Here is a 19,056-nt window from a genome sequence, read left to right on the forward strand (position 1 = left end):
AAATAATTATTTTTTTTAAAATATTAATTTAAAGTAAAAAATAATTTTTAAAAAAATATTTTTAAAATATAAAAATAAATAAATGTGTGTGAGAGAGAGAGAGAGAGAGAGAGACACTTTATTGCCTTTTTTATGATGCACGCATCCATTGCAAACACAGAATGATGGTATATTATTACTGTTAAGACAGAAGGGCTAGAAGAAGTGGAGAAACAAAGAGCAATTAACCACAACCACAACTACACAACAACAAAATACAGAGAGATAGATTGAATGATATGGAGTTGAAGAGAAGGGAAAAATTAGATAAAAAAACATGGAGCTCACCAAGAGAATGAGAAAGGATTGGTGGGTGGTCAAGAGCTAGTGACAAAAGATATTTTGTTGTAATGGGTGGGTTGAAGAAGAGAGATTCATGGCATGCAATGAGATATGATATTGTGTTAAAAAATCTCAGTTAAAGAACAAGAAAGTTTCTTTCTTCTTCTTCTTCTTCTTCTTCCCTTTTTTTTCATTAAATTAAATCTGAGTGTTAGCCCACCTGAGAGCCAACGCCATTGAGAATCCTTCACTTCACCACTGCATCGGGCCTTTTCTCGACTTCTCTCTAAACACCTCAGGCTTCTTGGTATTTTATAAGAGGCATGCCCTTTCGTTTGCAGGCCAAGGGGGGTGTAGATTTTGATGGTTTTGCTTCAGTTTGTTCTCAACAAGAAACTTGGACTCAAAGGCAACGACAACAACTTCTTGAAGTGAATAGCTTTGCAAGCAAAGAACCTAACTCAGTTCTTCATATGAGAAGAAGTCCAAGCCCACCTACATCAGTTTCGACTCTCTCCTCCTCCTCAAACGGCGGCGCCGGTGGAAACACCAGCGACAAGACCGCCACCATCACGGCAACAGATAAAGTAGTGAACCCATTGAACAATGAAAGGAAAGATGAATGGGCAACAGAGCTGCAGCCATTCCCAAGCGGACTAGAGTTTGTTTCAACAGGAGAAAGATGTGGACTTGGACTAGAAGATTGGGAGAATATGCTGTCAGAGCCAAGCCAAGAACAATCCTTGTTGAGGTGGATAGCTGGGGATGTGGATGACACACAGTTTGGGCTAAAGCAGTTGTTGCAAAGTGGAAGCAGTCAGCTGGAATTTGATGGCAATGTTGGCGGTGGTTCTGGTGTTGGTGGATTGGGGATTGTTGATCAAGGACCTGGGTTTGAGTCCTTAAGTGGAATTCCAAGTGGCGTGTCAAGCATTGGAACTAATTTGGCTCCTTTTCCTGGTCCTGGGGTTTCAAATATTGGGTCCGGTTTAGTTGCTCCTGGCTCTTCTTCTGGTTTGATTAACTACAAAAATGTTGGATTTGGCAGCAACGACTCAAGTGTGCAAAGCCCAGTTTTTAGTTCTCCAACTAACAGTGTTTCACTTCCATTTTCTTTACCTCCTGGTATGGTTTATCAGCAAAATCAGCTGCAACAAATTGAGGTCCCAGAGGAGAAGCCACTCATACTAAATCCACAGATATTGATGAACCAGCAACAGTCTCATAATCCACGCATTCGAAATCCCAACCTTTTCTTGCAATTACCATTTTATCAGCAAGAAAACCGCCCTCTCGATTCCCAACTCAAGCGCCACAACTCTGGTGGCATGGACCCAATCTCTCATGTAATCCCAAAACTACCATTCTCTGATCCTGGGCAAGAACTTTTGCAAAGAAAACACCAACAACAGCAACTGGGGTTTCCTCAGAGAGTTCAGTTTCTTCACCAACAACTTCAACAGAAGCCGTTGGTGGTGAAGAAGGAAGATTTAGGAACTCAACATCACCAGCACCAGCACCAGCACCAGCATGCTTTGTTGGACCAGCTCTACAAGGCAGCTGAGTTGGTAGGGACTGGGAACTTCTCACACGCGCAAGGGATATTGGCGCGGCTCAATCAACAGCTCTTCCCAACTGGGAAGCCTCTCCATAGAGCAGCTTTCTACTTCAAGGAGGCTCTTCAATTGCTCCTTCTCATGAATAGTAACTCAGTCACTGCCCCACCGCCTAGGAGCCCCACCCCATTCGATGTCATCTTCAAAATGAGTGCTTACAAAGTCTTATCTGAGGTTTCTCCACTTGTCCAATTTGTCAACTTCACCTGCAATCAGGCCCTCCTTGAAGCAGTTGACGATGCAGATAGGATTCACATTGTGGACTTCGATATTGGATTCGGTGCTCAATGGGCCTCTTTCATGCAGGAACTTCCCCGGAATAGAGGTGTCCGATCATTGAAAACCACTGCCTTTGCCTCTCCTTCGACTCACCATCCCGTTGAACTTAGTCTTATGCGCGATAACTTAACTCAATTTGCTGATGAGATTGGTCTCAGTTTTGAACTTGATGTGATTAACTTTGATTCTTTGGAGCAACATTGTTATTCTCTCCCCTTTTTCCGAACAAGTGAACATGAGGCTGTTGTGGTGAATTTCCCTATTTGGTGCTCGGCAAATCAACCATCTGCACTACCGTCACTGCTGCGCTTTATAAAGCAACTTTCTCCAAGGATTGTGGTGTCTTTGGACCGAGGGTGTGACAGAAGTGACCTTCCATTCCCACAACATATCCTCCATGCCCTCCAATCCTATACACACCTATTGGAATCATTGGATGCTGTTAATGCAACTACGGATGATGTGAACAAGATTGAGAGGTTTTTGCTCCAGCCTAGGATTGAAAGTACTGTGCTGGGGCGTCTTCGTGCTACAGACAAAATGCCAAATTGGAAGACAATCTTTGCATCTGCCGGGTTTTCTCCCGTAACTTTCAGTAACTTCACCGAAACTCAGGCAGAATGTGTGGTGAAGAGGACTCCAGTGAGGGGATTTCACGTGGAAAAGCAGCAGGCTTTGCTTGTGCTTTTTTGGCAGCGTAGAGAGCTTATGTCAGCTTCAGCATGGAGATGCTGAGCAATAACAATATGACGAGCAGGGAGGTTGGTTTTTTATCGACTCACAGTTTATCAGAGGTCCCAACTCAATTACTAAGGTGGTATTGTGTCAATAAATTTGGTACTATTGCTGGTGGCTCTGTTTATGACTTATAATATGATTTGTCTAGCTTGTGAGTCTCCTCTGCTTGTGTCTATCTAATCCTTGTAGAACAAAACATCTAATTAGACAATCTAGTAGGGTGCTATTTGTTTCGGAAATGGATATTGCTGGGTAATTTGATTTTATGATTGTAACAATGTGCTTTTGTGTCTCTTTAAGATGGTGATATTTTGTTCTGTACTTGACAACAAATGAGAACTTCAAATGAAAAGTTAACTCGCCAGAATTCTAACCTTTAGTGCTTGATATGGCAATATGTTTCCTACCGCGTACCAACTTTGATTTAGTACTCGTGTTTCCCCCCATGTCGTTATTGTTACTGACAAGGCATTTAAAGAAGTAATAGAGATGATGTATTGGAATTCTAACCTTCTTGAGTGCTTGATATGGCAATAGGCTTGAATGGAGTGTGATAAGGGAGATGAGGTGATAAGCCAAGATAGAAACCAAGGAAATTCTCATCCAATGTAGTGATTATTGGAATTTCTAGATATCCTCATTTGTGTCTTTCATTGCTTCACCATTAACCAGTAACTAATTGAGGCATTTAGGTGCGAAAAGTTCTATTATACTTCTAAGTTTCTTACGATTTTTCTTATCAGTTAAGGTGCACACTCGTGGTGTTCTAAAGGTGTATGACACGAGGTTATTTTCCCCTTCCTTACGATTATTCTTATCAGTTAAGGTGCACACATGTGGTGTTCTAAAGTTGTTTGACACGAATTTATTTTCGCCGGAGGATGAGCAAAATGTTGTCTACTCAAATTGTTTTATAGTGTCTAATTAGGTTATAGTAGCTTCCCTCTAGTGAGCTTTGCTTGTCTTACTGTTTTGAAGCAGTGTCTAAAATTTGCCCGCCTTAACGCTTTCAGATTTCTTATGTATCTAGGTTGAGCACGGCTATGTAATGCCTGAATTTAAGCGACTCTGTTCTGTTCTGTCAATGTAATGATGGTGTCGAAGGCCTGAAAGAGCAATGAACCTTGCACAACAGTATTTACACCCCTCACCTGCCTTTTCAGTGAAACAATATATCCTCTAGTGTATAGTTCGTGATGCAACTTAATTAAATACTTTTTATAGCTGACTTGTTATCTTTTGAACTCATGAGCATGCATACGCTCACTGATGGAGATCTTATATGTAGTTGCAAATTATAATAGAAGTGTGATGGAAAACAAATTTAGAAACTTGGAACTTGGCCTCACTGGATTCCTTGCATTGCAAAGAAGAATATGGCTAAAAACCTTGTTGCTTGTTTCTGAATTGTCTACTCTGGTGGTGGCATTTTGTTTATTTGCTTAGTACAACGTAGATTCCACGATCCTGTTTATTGGTAGTTTTAGATGCTAGGATTTCTTGTGATTGCAATATCTTGATTCTGCCGATTGAATGCTTTCTGTGGTAGTTGCATGATTTAAACCTACAACCTTATCTTAATCTCAAGCTAATGGATACTTTCCTAGATGTATTACTCTATATAATTGTTGAATCCCTTGATTGCCTGCATCGCTGGCTGATTAAATCCAAAAAGGCGGTGCGCATATGATGGCTGTGGATGAATTTGGACATGCCTACTTGGAGTAAACCCTTATATTATTGTTTCCATCTCTGTCTTTGTTGGTAGCATTAGCTAGGGTTCCCTTATTGCCTTCAAGCTTTAGAGAAGTAACCTTAGAAAGGTATGCTATGGTATTAGCTGACTTTTTGTGTTTTCAAAATAATAAATAACCAGAGACAACTGTATGTCACAAACTTGAGCGGCAAAAAATACAAAGACACCTAACATTAGCATAACATGCTGAAAGTTTCTTAGCAATCATGAGCAGTTAAAATAACGTGGTTTTGTTGAGTTTTGTCATGTTTGTGTCTGAAAATTCTCCTCCTCTTGCATGTAATGCACCCAACACGTAATCAAATGCTACAATATTATATATGAGTCAGGGGCCCTTCAATTCCAAGTGTTGCAAAAGTCACTATCTCAACATTCAATGATTTTTCAGAGTGGTTTTCAAACATCTAATAATCAAAACCCACATGGGTCATGTTTCTATCGAAACTCTAGTTGCTTGCTTTCCTCATTTTTGCTCTAGTTTTCCAGTTTGGAATTGCGTTAACAGTGTTTTATAAGAAAATTGAATTTTTCTTGATTTTAGATCGTTTTTCTGATGTAAAAAATGATCTTTCTAAACATTTGCTTTGTAGCTGTTAGACAATAGGCTGGGTGTTAGGTGGATGCCCTCTTGTCACACACTCTCTGTCTTTTTACTTGAAAGGAGTTTACTTTCTTTTTATTACAATACAAGTATGAATGCGGATTGAAGGTCTAAAACTGGACTGGCAAGGGATTTTTAGTTCTGTAATTGAAAAATTAGCTTGTAAGATACCTGGTAAAAAAAAAAAAGTGAAAAGATTTGTTTTTTCTCCGAAGCAACTCTGTGATAATACAACAATGTGACCCACTTCTGAGTTCTGAATCTCATTAGCAACTGAGTATTAGGGAAGTGACGAAAACCATAATAAACTCGCATTATTCGTAGGAGAACATGTCTAGTATGGTACAGCGACTAATATTAACAACAGCTTCTATGTTTTCTCTATTTATATGTCAATTTTAAAATGTAAAATAAAATTTTTGCTTACAGAAGACGTCGGGTTCTTTGAACAAGCACACGTATAAAAATCCCTGAAAACAACCTCCATGATGCTTTGAGGATTGTTTAATCAAACAATGGTTTAAATTACTCTCATCTCTCTGTGTTTGTGTTGGTCTTGTAATTCCACTAAGCCTCAAGTTGCTGCAATAGACTAATGTTTTCTTCGTCACTTTAATCAGTGTCAGGTAGGATTAGATTTATTTATTAGTGGGAGCTCAAGATCTATTGGAGGAAGATTGGAAACTTTATTAATTAATAAAGTAATCAAAGGGCTGGTCTTGTTTTTCGCATGGAAGGGCTGAGGTGATGCGTTTCCCTAAGCATCGGTCGCCTTGTTGTCTCTTGAAAAGGAAAATTACCCCCAACATTTTCTGGAGGAGAGTTTGGGAAGATATTTCATTTGTTGATTTCAGCTAGTTTTGATTGCACAAATTGACCATTTGCTGTAGCTCTTGAGAATTTCTGCACTGCTCCAGTATAAGTTTCTTGCAGATATATTTAGTTTGTCGAGATTAAATGAAGTTTTATTGGCCATTCGCTCAGTCAATACTTGGTTTGTTGAGATTAAATGAAGTTTTATTCATTTAAAACAATTAAAATCTTAGGGATTGAATTTGAAGATTGAACAAATATTATTATTATTTTGCTAATACTAGGACTGAATCAGATAGGTAGTGAAAAATGTTTATCCTTATTTTTTTATCACTTAACTTTTTTTTTTTAATTTAATTAATTTATATTGAATTTATTTGAAATTGAGCTTGATAATTTATTTTGGTTATTTATATATAAGAGTCTCACAATCTTCGCATGTAGTTAATTCTTGATTTTATAATATAAAATTTAATTATATTGATCTAGAACAATTAAGGTTATTGATCTAAAACAATTAGAAAATAAAACCAGAGTAGGGATGAAGTAAAATGATAAGAAGAAGAATATTAATACATACAATACACATGTCATCAAATAAGAAGAGTTATCGTGATGTTAAGGTGTATGCAACCTCCTCCATTTATGAAATGAGCTATGATACTAACTTTTGGGTTATATATAATATTATTGGGTTCACGAAGTGCCACCAACTATTCCTTTTCTTTTTCTTTTTCTTTTTCTTCCCTCCTTCACTTAGTGTTTGTGTCTTGCATTGTTAATTTTTTTCTATATCAATTTTGGTCCTCGTTTGTTTAATTGTTATTTTTTTGTGTACTTTTTAAAATATAATTTTTTTATATTTTATCTTTCATAATTGCTATTTACTTTCTATGGAGTAATCTTAGTCTTATGATCTGGATCGTGATTTCAGAAGTTTAGCCTATATTGACTTGAATTCTTTTTTATTTCTTTTAAATTTTTCATTTTTATCCTTTAACAATTGATTAGTTAGGAATTGAGTTTAGCTATTTTTTAAAAATTTTCTTTCAATGTTTTTATCTCTATTTTATAATCTGGATCACAAGTTTTTCAAGTTAGTCTAGGTTGAATCAATTTTTTTTTTATATATATATAGGTGTTTTAGGTTGATTTTTTTATTTTTATTTTGTTATTTAACATGGATTGACTAGGAACTAGACTTCAAAATCTTTTTTTTTTTTACATATTTTCTATGTGGTTATCCGATTCTTACGACTTGGGTCGATGGTTTGATTAGTTTACCTGGGTTGACCCTTTTTTTGGTCCTTTGTTTTAAAATTAATTTTTCCCTTTATTTCATCATTGGATAATGTGTTGATTGAGAATTATGTTAGTTAAGGATTATAGTTTGTGGTTTTTTTTTTTATTTTCTTTCTTTAAAGTAATCTTGGTCCCTTAACTTGTGTTGTGAGATTGTTAGATTAACTCAGGTTGATATGGATGATTTTTTTTTTAGATATTCTATCTCTGTCTCTCTCTCTCTTTGATTTCTTCTTGACTTTATTTCTTGATTTCATCATTATAAGTTAGGTTTTACTTGATTTTTTTTTATAAATTTTATCCTTTAATATTTTATTGATTTTGAATTAAAATTTCTATTTTTTTCAGTTTTCTTTTTATAGTGTCATCATAGTATCATACAAATATACTAGCATTTGATTGGTCCTCAATTTTGCAAGCACTTATTTTTATTATCATGTTATTAAATAAAAAATAATCTCACAAAACAAAACAAGGTTTTCCAAGTTAATCTAGTATACTCGAGTTTTTTTTTTTTAAATTATTGTTTTTTTTATTTTGTCCTTCAATATTGGATTAGTTGAAAATTAAACTTCAAATTTATTTTTTAATTTGCTTGATATACAACTATTCTATTTTCATGAATCAAGTCACGAGTCATGTAAGTCTATCCTAATTGACTTGAGTTATCGTGTTTATATATATATATATATATATATATATTTTTATCTTTATGATATTATATTGATTGAAAATTAAGTTTTATAATTTAATTTGATTAATTTTTTTTAAAAATTATTATAATATCATGATTCGAGTGGAAGATTTTATATGTTAACTAAGGTTGGCTACCATCATAATATTTAAAGAAAAAAAATAATTTAACATGTAACCAGCTTAGTGGCTAAAATATATATCATTGTTAATAATAATAATTATTATTATTATTATTATTATTTTGTTTACTTAAAAAAATGTTAATGACGCTTTTATATATTTTTTGTTACAATTAAAAAGGACAAAAATCTAGTTATAACTGCATGTTGTTGGATTTTCTCCATCAAGCAAAAGGCACCCATTGGTGCAAAGCTTAATCATTGATTGAAAAGGTGATTTGCAACATTGGTGCTGAAAGCTGTCTATTCTTTTTTGATGTTGTAAAAATCAAGCGATGCAGGAGATATCGTCAAAGACACCCAGAATTGTAGCTCGGAAAGTAATTTCTTGAAAAGGGAAGCTTTCCATGCATTCATTCCTGTAACTCGTATGAAAAGAGAATTTAGGAGCTCAGTGTTGCATTCCAACTCCACTACAGCTCAGGGTTTCTTATGGAAAGAACGAAAGAGATAGATATTGGGAAAGTATTATAGAAATATATTTATTTTATATCAATATTTCTTCAATCAAATACGTTTATATCTCTCTATATCCTTTTTTTTTTTTATCGTACACACTTCTAAGATGCCACTAGTCTCTATGACGCCCTTTTGCTTAAGATCTTAAATAAATTTAGGAACATGTTCTGCTAAATTCAAAGAACATATGCATATCCTAATGTAGAAAATACTCAGCACATTTTAGGGAAGCTAATGGCTAGAGAGAAGGAAAACAAAAACAGACGCCCCCACTCTGTCACGGGCTCTTGAAAATTATACCGCATGAGCTTTCAGCTTTCAGCTTTCACCACATACCAATATCAGCTCATATACAATAAACAATCCAGATTCCACATGTTATGCACTTGGGAGAGATTGAGAGACAAAATTCTAGACACAGTTTAAAACCTCCTCCAACTTTATTCTCCGAGTGTAAAGTGTAATCACCCACCACTTTTCATTTTCAAGTGCCGAAGTGCTTTTGTCATTGAGAAGCCTCCTGGGAGTGAGGATTTGGTTTGGACAGCATAGATGGACTCATGGGCTGGCAATCGGCTCTCCTCCGATCATCATGTTGAGCAAGGAAATGTTGAGTGTGCCACCATCAATCAATGTTCCTCTTGGCCAACCATGTCCTTAAATGAAAATAATCAACATGCCTTCGTCGACTCTGAGTAGCCATGCTGCCGATCATGGCTCTCATTTTTATTTCAAACCTGAGAAGATAACCTTTGGCTGGTTGATTGAAGGGCTGAGAATTTAGTGAATCCGTGCCCCATTGCCCATGAATTTACACGAAAACTTACAAACCATTAAACCAGATAATCATGACAATTAAGTCAAAACAGAACATTAAGCGGCAAATGGCTAGGGTGCAAGGAGGAGAAAGAGACATGGCTTGATTGGTATGCGTATTCAAGATAAGTTGAGGTTGTTGTCACACATGACAGAACCTTTTGCTTCGGTCTTTTGTAGATGCTTTGCCACCATATCTTCTCCTATCCAATCTTTCCAAGTTCCCACCATCGTTTTTCTCTCTTTAGGTTGTCTTCTTCTGCGTTTAAAAAACGCGGTCCTTTGTTTCTCTCTCTCACTTATCCCATTTTTTCTCATTTACTCAGCCATACTTGGCTACTATCCTTTTTCTTTGGACCACACAGCTTATTAGTGGAGCTTTGGTTCCACAAAACTCTTTGTTGGACAGCTTGGACGGCCTCCAAATCAGAGACTTCCCCTCCATCTTTCTATTCCCATCTTTCTTCCTGTTTTCTCATCTTGTCTTTCCAACTTGATGTGATCTCAACAAAGGTCAACCAGCATTTAGCAGAGAGGTCCCTTTCATGGTTTTCCTATGTTTTCTTAAGTGTACAAATTGAAGACATCAAAATAAGATCAGTGTTCCATCCATTACTCTAGCTCCTAGTCAATCAACCAATACCCCCACAGCATGCAAAATAAGTTACAAATAAAAAATCCACACATTCAAAAGCAAAACTTCGTGCATAGTTGTCCACACATGCATCACCATCAAGACTTCTACCTTTTAATTTCAGAGCAAAGGATTACGTTGCAATTAGTGTTAATCGCACGAGTTTTTTTATATTGAAATCAGGTAAAGATGCAGCAATCAAGTAATTCCATCGTTTCATCTTTTGTCTAAGAAAGGAAACTTTCGCTAGTTCAGAGGCCCAGAAGGAATGGGTCCAACAGGCAATAGTATCATATATGATAGAATTCAATGCACATGTTTCTACCTATGCGGTTGTACAAGTACGTAGACTAGGAGCCTAACAGATCCACTTGGTGTACGATAGAGTCCACATCAATTCCATGGCTGTTAACTAATCTTCTGCTGGTTTGCATAGGAAATGAAAGCCTCATTTATATCCTTCTTTTTAATTTGGGATAAGAACAGGCCATTTTATTAACGTCTGCAACATCCCATCCTTACAGGCCATTCAACAACTCTCGGTTGCTCTTTAGCAATTCCTCAACTTCTCTCTCTCAACACACACGTAGAGACTGCAGGCTCAGCGGATCACTTCAACAAGTTCCATACAAACATTTGCACATCTCTCTCAACCAATACACTTTCCTTCTTCAAGCTCGAATTATTGAGAAACCAAACTGTTTAAAATTGATCACAGGTGCATAAAATCAGTCTATTCTTGGGTACCTGTTACACCTCTTTCATGCATAACTGTAATCTGACATCTATCAACTTTGTATACGTAGAAAAGATTACTCGTCGAGCTTTTCGTTTTTCTCTTAAAGGGACACATAAGATGAGATAAGTAACTGGGACTTACAAAACAACATGTTCTTAATTTCATAAAAAAAGAAGAAGCTGATTTGCAGTCCAGCCAATTGTACAGGTTGCAATGATGGGAAAAAGAGACTTGACACAAGGATAACCAGTATCTAAACCAAATTTTGCACAACACCCTTGTCCTCAAGTGGTTAAATTGCGGATTAGCCTCTAAGAAATCAGGGGATTGAATCTCCATTCCCGGATTGCCTCCCCTGGTAATGATAGTTAGAAGAGTAATCTTCCTATAAATATAAAGGTAAATATAAGTGGGGGTTGATGAGTATGAATCAATCAATAAAGCTTGGAAAGTTCATTTAAATACTTAGCGTTTTATTTTCAACAATTGATATTAAAATTTAGATCTGATTAAGAGGGGGGGAAAAACACAGCGGCACTTTTCTCCCTTGAAGATAAAGAAGCAGTAGCACAGCAAAGTCATCCTAAAGCTGATTTTTGAAAGATCACGTGTTAATCTTCCTTTTCAATTGATCCAAGACAGCCTAAGAAGTCACGGTCAAAGATGAATTCTTGCACAGCAGCTCCAATTCATTTTTTTTCCTTGCTTGCGGAGTAACAGCGAGCCATCAGCTAGCGTTGTAGTGTTTCTCCTTGGCAGCAACTCAGAACAGTTGTTCTAGCAAGCAAAAGCAGCTTAAAGCGTAGCAGATCTGACGAGGCATAAAATAAGTTATTCCATCAACTTGTAATTTATTTTATTGATGTTAATATTTTATGTTAAAGTAGTTTTTATGAAGAATAATATTTAGTAAAGTTTTAGCGTGGATTCTCAAACAAATTTCTAATTTTTTCATCTCTGCAAGCAAATAGATTTGTTCAAGAAAAATGTAGAGTTTATACAAATTTAAATTTTTAAATATATAAAATAAAAATTCATGTCAAATATATTTTCAAAATAGATATAATAAAAGAATTTTAGTATAAATACTAAATATATAGTCAAATTATACTTATAATCGGTATAATTTAAGTTTTGGTTTCCATACTAATAATAAAAATAAGTATGTTTAAATTAAAATAAAATAAATATTTACTTGTATAAATTATTTTAAAATAATAAAAATTTTATTGTTGTCAAATAATGAATTATTTATCCTTAAAATTTTATTGTTTATTATCTGTGCAATTAAGATATTTATAATATGCTTTTCAAGATTTCAACAACATCATTTTAGTTTATATATGCTTATACACAAGGTGAATTATGCAACTTAAATATTTTTCAACAAGATAAAGCTCTAGATTTGAAAGGAAAATCAAAGCATAAAAAAAAAGAAAAAACACTACAATAAGATGAGAAGAAGTAAGAATTTAGAAAAAAACATGTATCAAAATCTTCATTTACCTCTTATTTTATAGTGAATTTTGAAAGCTAAAACGTTAAAAAATTAATTTTGGTGATAATAATTCCTATTAATATTAACTTTTAATTAGTCATCAAAAATCAAGAATTAAAATTAAACATAATAGTTATAAATATGAAATTTTTAGGTGAAAAAATTGTTAGGATTTATAGAAAAAACTTTTGGAAGGGATTGTTAGCATATCAATGATTTGAAAGATGAATAAGAATTAAAACTAAATTTTAGTTGATAAAAATAATTTTTTATGATTTAAAATATTATTTTATAATAAAGTCATACCGATATACATATATGCATGCGGGTTTTAACCCAAAACTTGCTTTGCTTGAAAGCTCTGTCCTCTAAAAACTTGTGTGCTTTTTAAATTTAATTTTAACCTTTTATTTTGTAAATATTAAGAAAATTTTGTATTTTTTTTTAAAAAAAGATCATGAGTTTTAGCAAAACATCCCAAGAAGGGTTTTTTAAAATTAATTTTTCTTTCATTCATAATTTATTTAAATTATGTTAATCTTCTATGTTAAACATTAAATATTAAATTTCAATAAAATTTTAATTCAAAAAATAATTGAACTTTACTTCTAATTTTGCCTCTAACAAATTTCCCAACGTTATGGTTTTGTGAAGTGGCATTGATGGAGAAGAATCTGCTAGAAAACCAGAAATTCTGTTAGCTGAAGCCATGAATGACATCTACAGCCATAGCACTTTCATAGACCAGAGATGCTGCTGCTACATAGGGGCCAATCCGTGGTATAGGCTCACTGAATTTTGCTTCATTCAGGTTCCCATCGATGCCACAGCCAACCTTTCCCATCTACATTTTTCACTTCAGTAGTTCTCCAAGTGATTACTTTGTCTTGATGCTTGGTCTGGGTTTGCTAGTAAATTGGTTGTCTGAGTTGCTTCCGATTTGCCCTTCTCAAATTAAAGGGTTATTTGACACTAAGCAGGATTACTGTTGAATGTGTCCCAATCGTTTGGTTTGGAGCTGTCCAGGACTGGATTGTCTCATGACTCGTCGGGAGAGGTAAGAGTTTTTGTCAATTTGGCTACTTGCAATGGTAGTCAAATAACCTCCACTGCTGAATTTTTTTTTTCTGGATCCAAGTGGCTCTGGAGTCGACATCTAGCACAATGCTGCTGCGGCATGCCTAGACTGGAAGGCCTAATGGTTGATATTGGAATATCAATTTCGTTAAATGGATACTAGCTCTCATCAAATCTCTGGGGGCCCTGGGATTTTGATTAGTACAACTTTAGCTTGAGTTTAAAAAATCCCGGCACATAGAATTGTTTTTTGTGCATGTCAATTTATTACAAGGTTGTAAGTAGCCTTTCTAGAACACTGGCCTTTTCACCTGATAGATAAAAAGCTTCTCGATTGGATGCTTTATGGTTCTATACTGCCATAGAGATTCATTAGACTGTTACAGTTGAATAAGGGATGCCAACTGCATCCTCTGTTTCACAAAATCCACAAAAAATTACTTTCTGCTTCTAGATGGACTATCTGCATTACATGTTGTCTTCAGCTGTGAGTATTAACTTGTATAACATAAGACAAGAAGCAGGAAGCCAAGTATTTTCACATATTACATGGCATAGTGGTAAGTTGCTTCTATTTTCCAGCTCTAGGCCAGTAAAGTTTATTCCATGGTTAGATACAAGTCGCTTGAAGTGGAGAAGACTGTTTCGCTCTTTGCTGAAGAAGATGGAATGAAGGGCGAAGAGGTCTTCAAATCATTCAATGAACGCCACTCATCAATGCAGGCCATTCGATCTGGATCTAAAGTGGAAATAGGCTGCTGATCTAGAAGTTTCCGGATCTTTTCTGTTTTTCCAAGAATGTGAACTGCCCTGCGTACACAGTAGTCCCTCTCGATGACAGCCCTGCTCAAACAGTGGAATATGACACGCCGTAAGTTAGTGAGACAAGCACCCAGTATATCAGAGATCATGACAGTTAAAGCTTCAAATAATCTTTCGTCGACCAAGTCATTTCTACTTTCACAATTCTGCAGAAGAGTTTGGCTTATCCTATACATGGAATTAGCAGCCAGAACCTTGATGGGCCACTTTGAAGGTCTTTCCTTCGGACATTGATTCATAAATATCTTCTTACACTCCACAAACCTGGTCTTTGCAACATCAGATAGTTTCTCAAGTATTTCCTTTGTGCTTTCTGCTTGTACGGACAGTTTTCGAAGGTCCACATCTAGCCACTTGTTGTCGAGATCAACTCCAAGCCATACAACATTTGCTGCTTTCCTGATGTTAATCAATTCTCCCTTTGCGTCCAGGTTATCTTCTATGAGTCTGACATACATGAGGCCTTCATGTACACTGAGCATCAACTGTTTCATCAAAGCACTACTGACATTTGGAAGGGCAACTGCAATGGCTGTCAGAGTTACTACAGGAAGAGCCCAACAGTTTGGAGGTTCATCACAATCTAGAGAGAGAACTAGGTCACTGTCAAACTCTTTCACCCCCTTAAATCCTTCTGCAACGGTTGATTTTTCCAACAGTTCCATGAGATGCTTTGGCTGTTTCCTTTCCCCCCTTCGCAGCCAATGATCAGTCGTATCACAGTTATTCTTCATCATCGACTCAACTAGTTCGTCTTCACCTTCAAGATGCAAAACAAAACGGCTGAGATCTGGTTTTGTACTGTATCGTGATTCTGATCCTGAGTCAGATGATATGCTGTTGTCGGGTTTCATTGTTCTTAACTTCTTGCAGAGATCGGAGAGTGATAACATCCAGATCATGGAGTAAACTGAAATGAACTGAATCGCTTTGCTACCCAACACAATTCCAGTTTGCATTCCAAGACAGATGTCTACCAATTTGTTATTAACATAGTGGGCAAGTTTCCTGCAAAAGCGGTCCTGGATTCGTATGGCTAGTGGGCACTCTTTCATCTCCACAAGCAACTGGATCCAGTACCTTTCTACTGTAAATATTCTTTTGCTGCTTTTCTTTCTTCTGGTTGGGCATCTGAATTTCAGAGCACTGAACCATCTGATTGCAGGGGCAATAGAACCAACTCCCACTGCAATGGTCTGTGTAATAAGAACTACGATGGTCGACCACTTATACTCAGATTCTCCGGTGCAGAATTTGAATGACCGGGGCATCAAGTAAGATCGCAGCATGGCCTCAGCTAAAGTCATGGCAACAAGGAGACAGAATGCACCTGAGGCAGAGCATGTAACTGAACGGCCCACCACGAACTGGGGGCTGCACGTATGAGCCATCATCCAGAATTTCATTAATTCTTCTTTAAGTTCCTTGCCTTCCCTTTTGCTGGTTTCGTTCGAGTCTTCTTTAAGAGCCATATCATATTTGTTATTATATTTATATTGGAAATATTTATTATTTATCGGCACAGTTAATGCTGAAAAGCTTAGGATTAGAAGCAAAATAAACATGAGAAACATAATAAATACATGCTCTTTGCAGTAAAGATATATAACACCGGTGACCAATTGGATGCCTATATTAACAATAACAGTAATAACGAGAATTCCTAAAGCTATCATATTTGTGCATAAATCACTGTTGTCCATGGCTCCCAGAGAAGGCATGGAATTACCCATTACTGTACAGAGCAAGGCACCACTGCTAAGTTTTGCGAGCTGATCAACACGGCGAGGCATGGCGGTGTTTAGATCCACTGAAAGCTTGACTGCCACAGCTATTATGGTCAGTGAAGTGGCATTGATGGAGAAGTATTTGCTCGGGAACCAGAACTTCCGTCGGCGGAAGCCACGGATGAAATCTACAGCCATAGCAAGTGCACAGGCCAGAGATGCTGCAGCTATATAGAGGCCAATCCATGGCATGGGTTCACTGAACTTCGCTTCATTCAGATTCCCATCGATACCGCAGCCCAGCTTCCCCATCTATAGGTTTCACTTTCAGTATTTTTTACTTGTAGTTGGTCACTTGCTTCAGTTTGCAGTTTGCACCTCTCTTATCTGCTTAATTGTAGACATTTTTTTTTATGTTGTCCAGCCAATTTGGAGGTGACATAACGGATGACGGTTGAATGTGTCTCACTCGTTTGGATTGTCTTTTTATTACTCAGGGCAGGTAAGGTAAGGTCTTTGTCTATTTGGCTTTTCTGCCATGGTAGCTAGCCACTAGCCACTGGAAGAATGTTCTAGGAGACCAGGTATTAGAAACATATTTTGTTGTATCTGAGTGGTCCTGGAGTCAGAGGCATAAAGGTTAGGCTCCCGGCTCGACATGAGACTTTATATTACAATTATAATTATGATAAATTATTTCACTCAGTTTTATACCTTACTTTTATTGTTTAAAAAATTACAGATATCATCCTTTAACTTTATATGTACATAATATTTTAAATGGTGATGAAAAAAAATAAAAAATTAAATTATTTACAAATTTGAAAAAAAATCAATAAAAAATTAAATTATTTACAAATTTGTTATTATATTCTATGTAATAACTAAAGAGTAGTTGCTTTGTTAAAATTATAAAATTAATAAATTATTATAAGATTAAAAAAATACTATTCACATCTCTTTCGATCGAGCATTTCATCAAACAGTTCCTCTACAACACCCACGCTCCCGTCTATTTATAAAACAAATTCCTAATCAAAACCACTCAATTTTTGTTATATTATTTTTCAATTGATCATTTCACATTGAGTTTATTCATGGTTGCAGTTGAATTTTTTTCCAACTGTTTAAATATAGAGATCACTCAACGTTAAAAAAAAAAATTATATGTCACGGTTGGTGCTTAATTTTGTAAATTAAAGTTAATTTTATTAATTTGAAACAATTAAGATTTAAAAAACTAAATTTACAACTTAAAACAATTATAAAAATTGGGTAACGAGTAGCGGCAAAGAGAATGGTGCATACATTACTCGTGTTATTGAGTGAAAATAGTCATCGTGTTTTAGCAATGTGTGTGACTTTCTCAATAATCCTTTTATTGTGGTGTTGTATATGTACATTTTTGAGATGTATAAAGATTTTTTCTCTCTCTCATCTCCTTAGTTTTCATGCTAATTCTCTGTTAAATAGCATGGTGTCAAATATTTTATTTTAATATTAAATTTAATTTTTATTTTTTTAATTTTTATTTATTTTTAATCTTTTTATAATTGATTTTTTTTTAATTTTATACCTCAATATATATTATGTTGATTGAATATTAAGTTTTGTGATTTTTTTAAATTTATCTTCTATGAAATAATCATAGTCTTATTATTGGGTTACCGATCTGGAAGATTAGTTCAAGTAATCTATAGTTTTTGTAGATTTTTTTAAAATTATTTTTTTAAAATTATATTTTTTAATATTAGACTGGTTGGACAATGAGTTTTGATTTTTTTTTTTATATATAAGATTATTATAGTTTCATGACTTGAGTCATGGATTTGATAAATTACTCTAAATTAATCTAAGTTAGTTTTTTTTGATATATTAATTATTTTTTTTAATTTCACTTTTAATATTCAACTAGTTTAAAAATTAAACTTTTAATTTTTTACCTTTTAAGATCCCAAGATTTATCTTGATGCTCAAGAATTAAATTGTCCATATGGTGCCAAGATATTCTAGTCCATGTGCTGGTCAAATGAAAAAAACATTTCAAATTATTGCAGCAATTCACCCCACCCCTTCATTCTCACCATTCTACATATGATTTCTTGGAAAGGTAACCGGGGAAGGGAAAAAAACATAAAAAAATAGCTAACGGTAGTTTAATAGTAAAAGGGCTAGTTATCTGGACTATATAGCTAGAAAAAAAAATCTTTAAAAAATTAGCTCTTTAAATACCTAGCAAACTCGAAATAAAATAAATCTTTACCTTGCAAAATAACTAAAATTAGCCATTCAAACTACTACAATAAATATTACATAAATAAAATATTAAAAGAAAAAAACCAAATTATATGAAAGCTATTATAGTTCTATCTCCCTTTTATTTTATACATGTGGCTCAACCTTTGAAAATAAATAAAAGTTCAGCTATATAACCTAAAAGGCTTTAGGCCTTTTCCTTCTTTTCCTTAGTTTATATGGGTTATAATATTATCAACCAATTTATAATATCTATAAAAGCTTATTTTTGAACTTGTATCAGCATATATTAAGTTAAATAATTCCTTTTCTGAAGCAACTACAACAATGCAATCTTTATATTGTATTGTTAATTTTCCATGGTTGTTACTATATATTATCATTCTTCTCCTTGTCACTTTCATCATTATACTAAACATCATTAAATGGTAAAGAGACTCAATCCACATTTATATTATCATGGATTTGCTTGATAAAGAGCTCTAATTCATAACCCTTTTTTTTTCTTGATAAATAATGTTTACTACTCTTCAACTCTCTTCATAAAAAAAATTTATTTTTAATAAAAAAATTTAAATTTTTTTAGAATATGATTTGCACCATGATTCCCAAACAACTTTTTAATATCTTTACAACTCAAATATTTTATGATTTTCAAATTGAGTTTAAATAGAGATTTTTTAAAATTTAATTTATTTTGTTTAAAATTAATTTTTTATATTTTAAA

General features: G+C 34.6%; 2 protein-coding genes across 2 annotated transcripts; one reads left to right on the forward strand and one right to left on the reverse strand.

Annotated features, from left to right (window-relative positions):
- The first annotated feature begins 100 nt into the window (after nt 1–100).
- On the forward strand, nt 101–4,203 carry LOC105132277 (scarecrow-like protein 27). The gene is made up of 2 exons (XM_011035657.1): nt 101–2,977; nt 3,968–4,203. Exon 1 carries the CDS (start codon nt 645–647, stop codon nt 2,949–2,951), a length of 2,307 nt encoding a protein of 768 aa, XP_011033959.1. The 5' UTR covers nt 101–644; the 3' UTR covers nt 2,952–2,977; nt 3,968–4,203.
- A 9,920-nt stretch (nt 4,204–14,123) lies between these two features.
- On the reverse strand, nt 14,124–16,385 carry LOC105132307 (uncharacterized). The gene has a single exon (XM_011035715.1). It carries the CDS (start codon nt 16,383–16,385, stop codon nt 14,124–14,126), a length of 2,262 nt encoding a protein of 753 aa, XP_011034017.1.
- Between the last annotated feature and the right edge of the window lie 2,671 nt (nt 16,386–19,056).

This window comes from Populus euphratica, unplaced genomic scaffold (genome assembly GCF_000495115.2).
Source record: "Populus euphratica unplaced genomic scaffold, PopEup_1.0 scaffold39.1, whole genome shotgun sequence".
NCBI lineage: Eukaryota > Viridiplantae > Streptophyta > Magnoliopsida > Malpighiales > Salicaceae > Populus > Populus euphratica.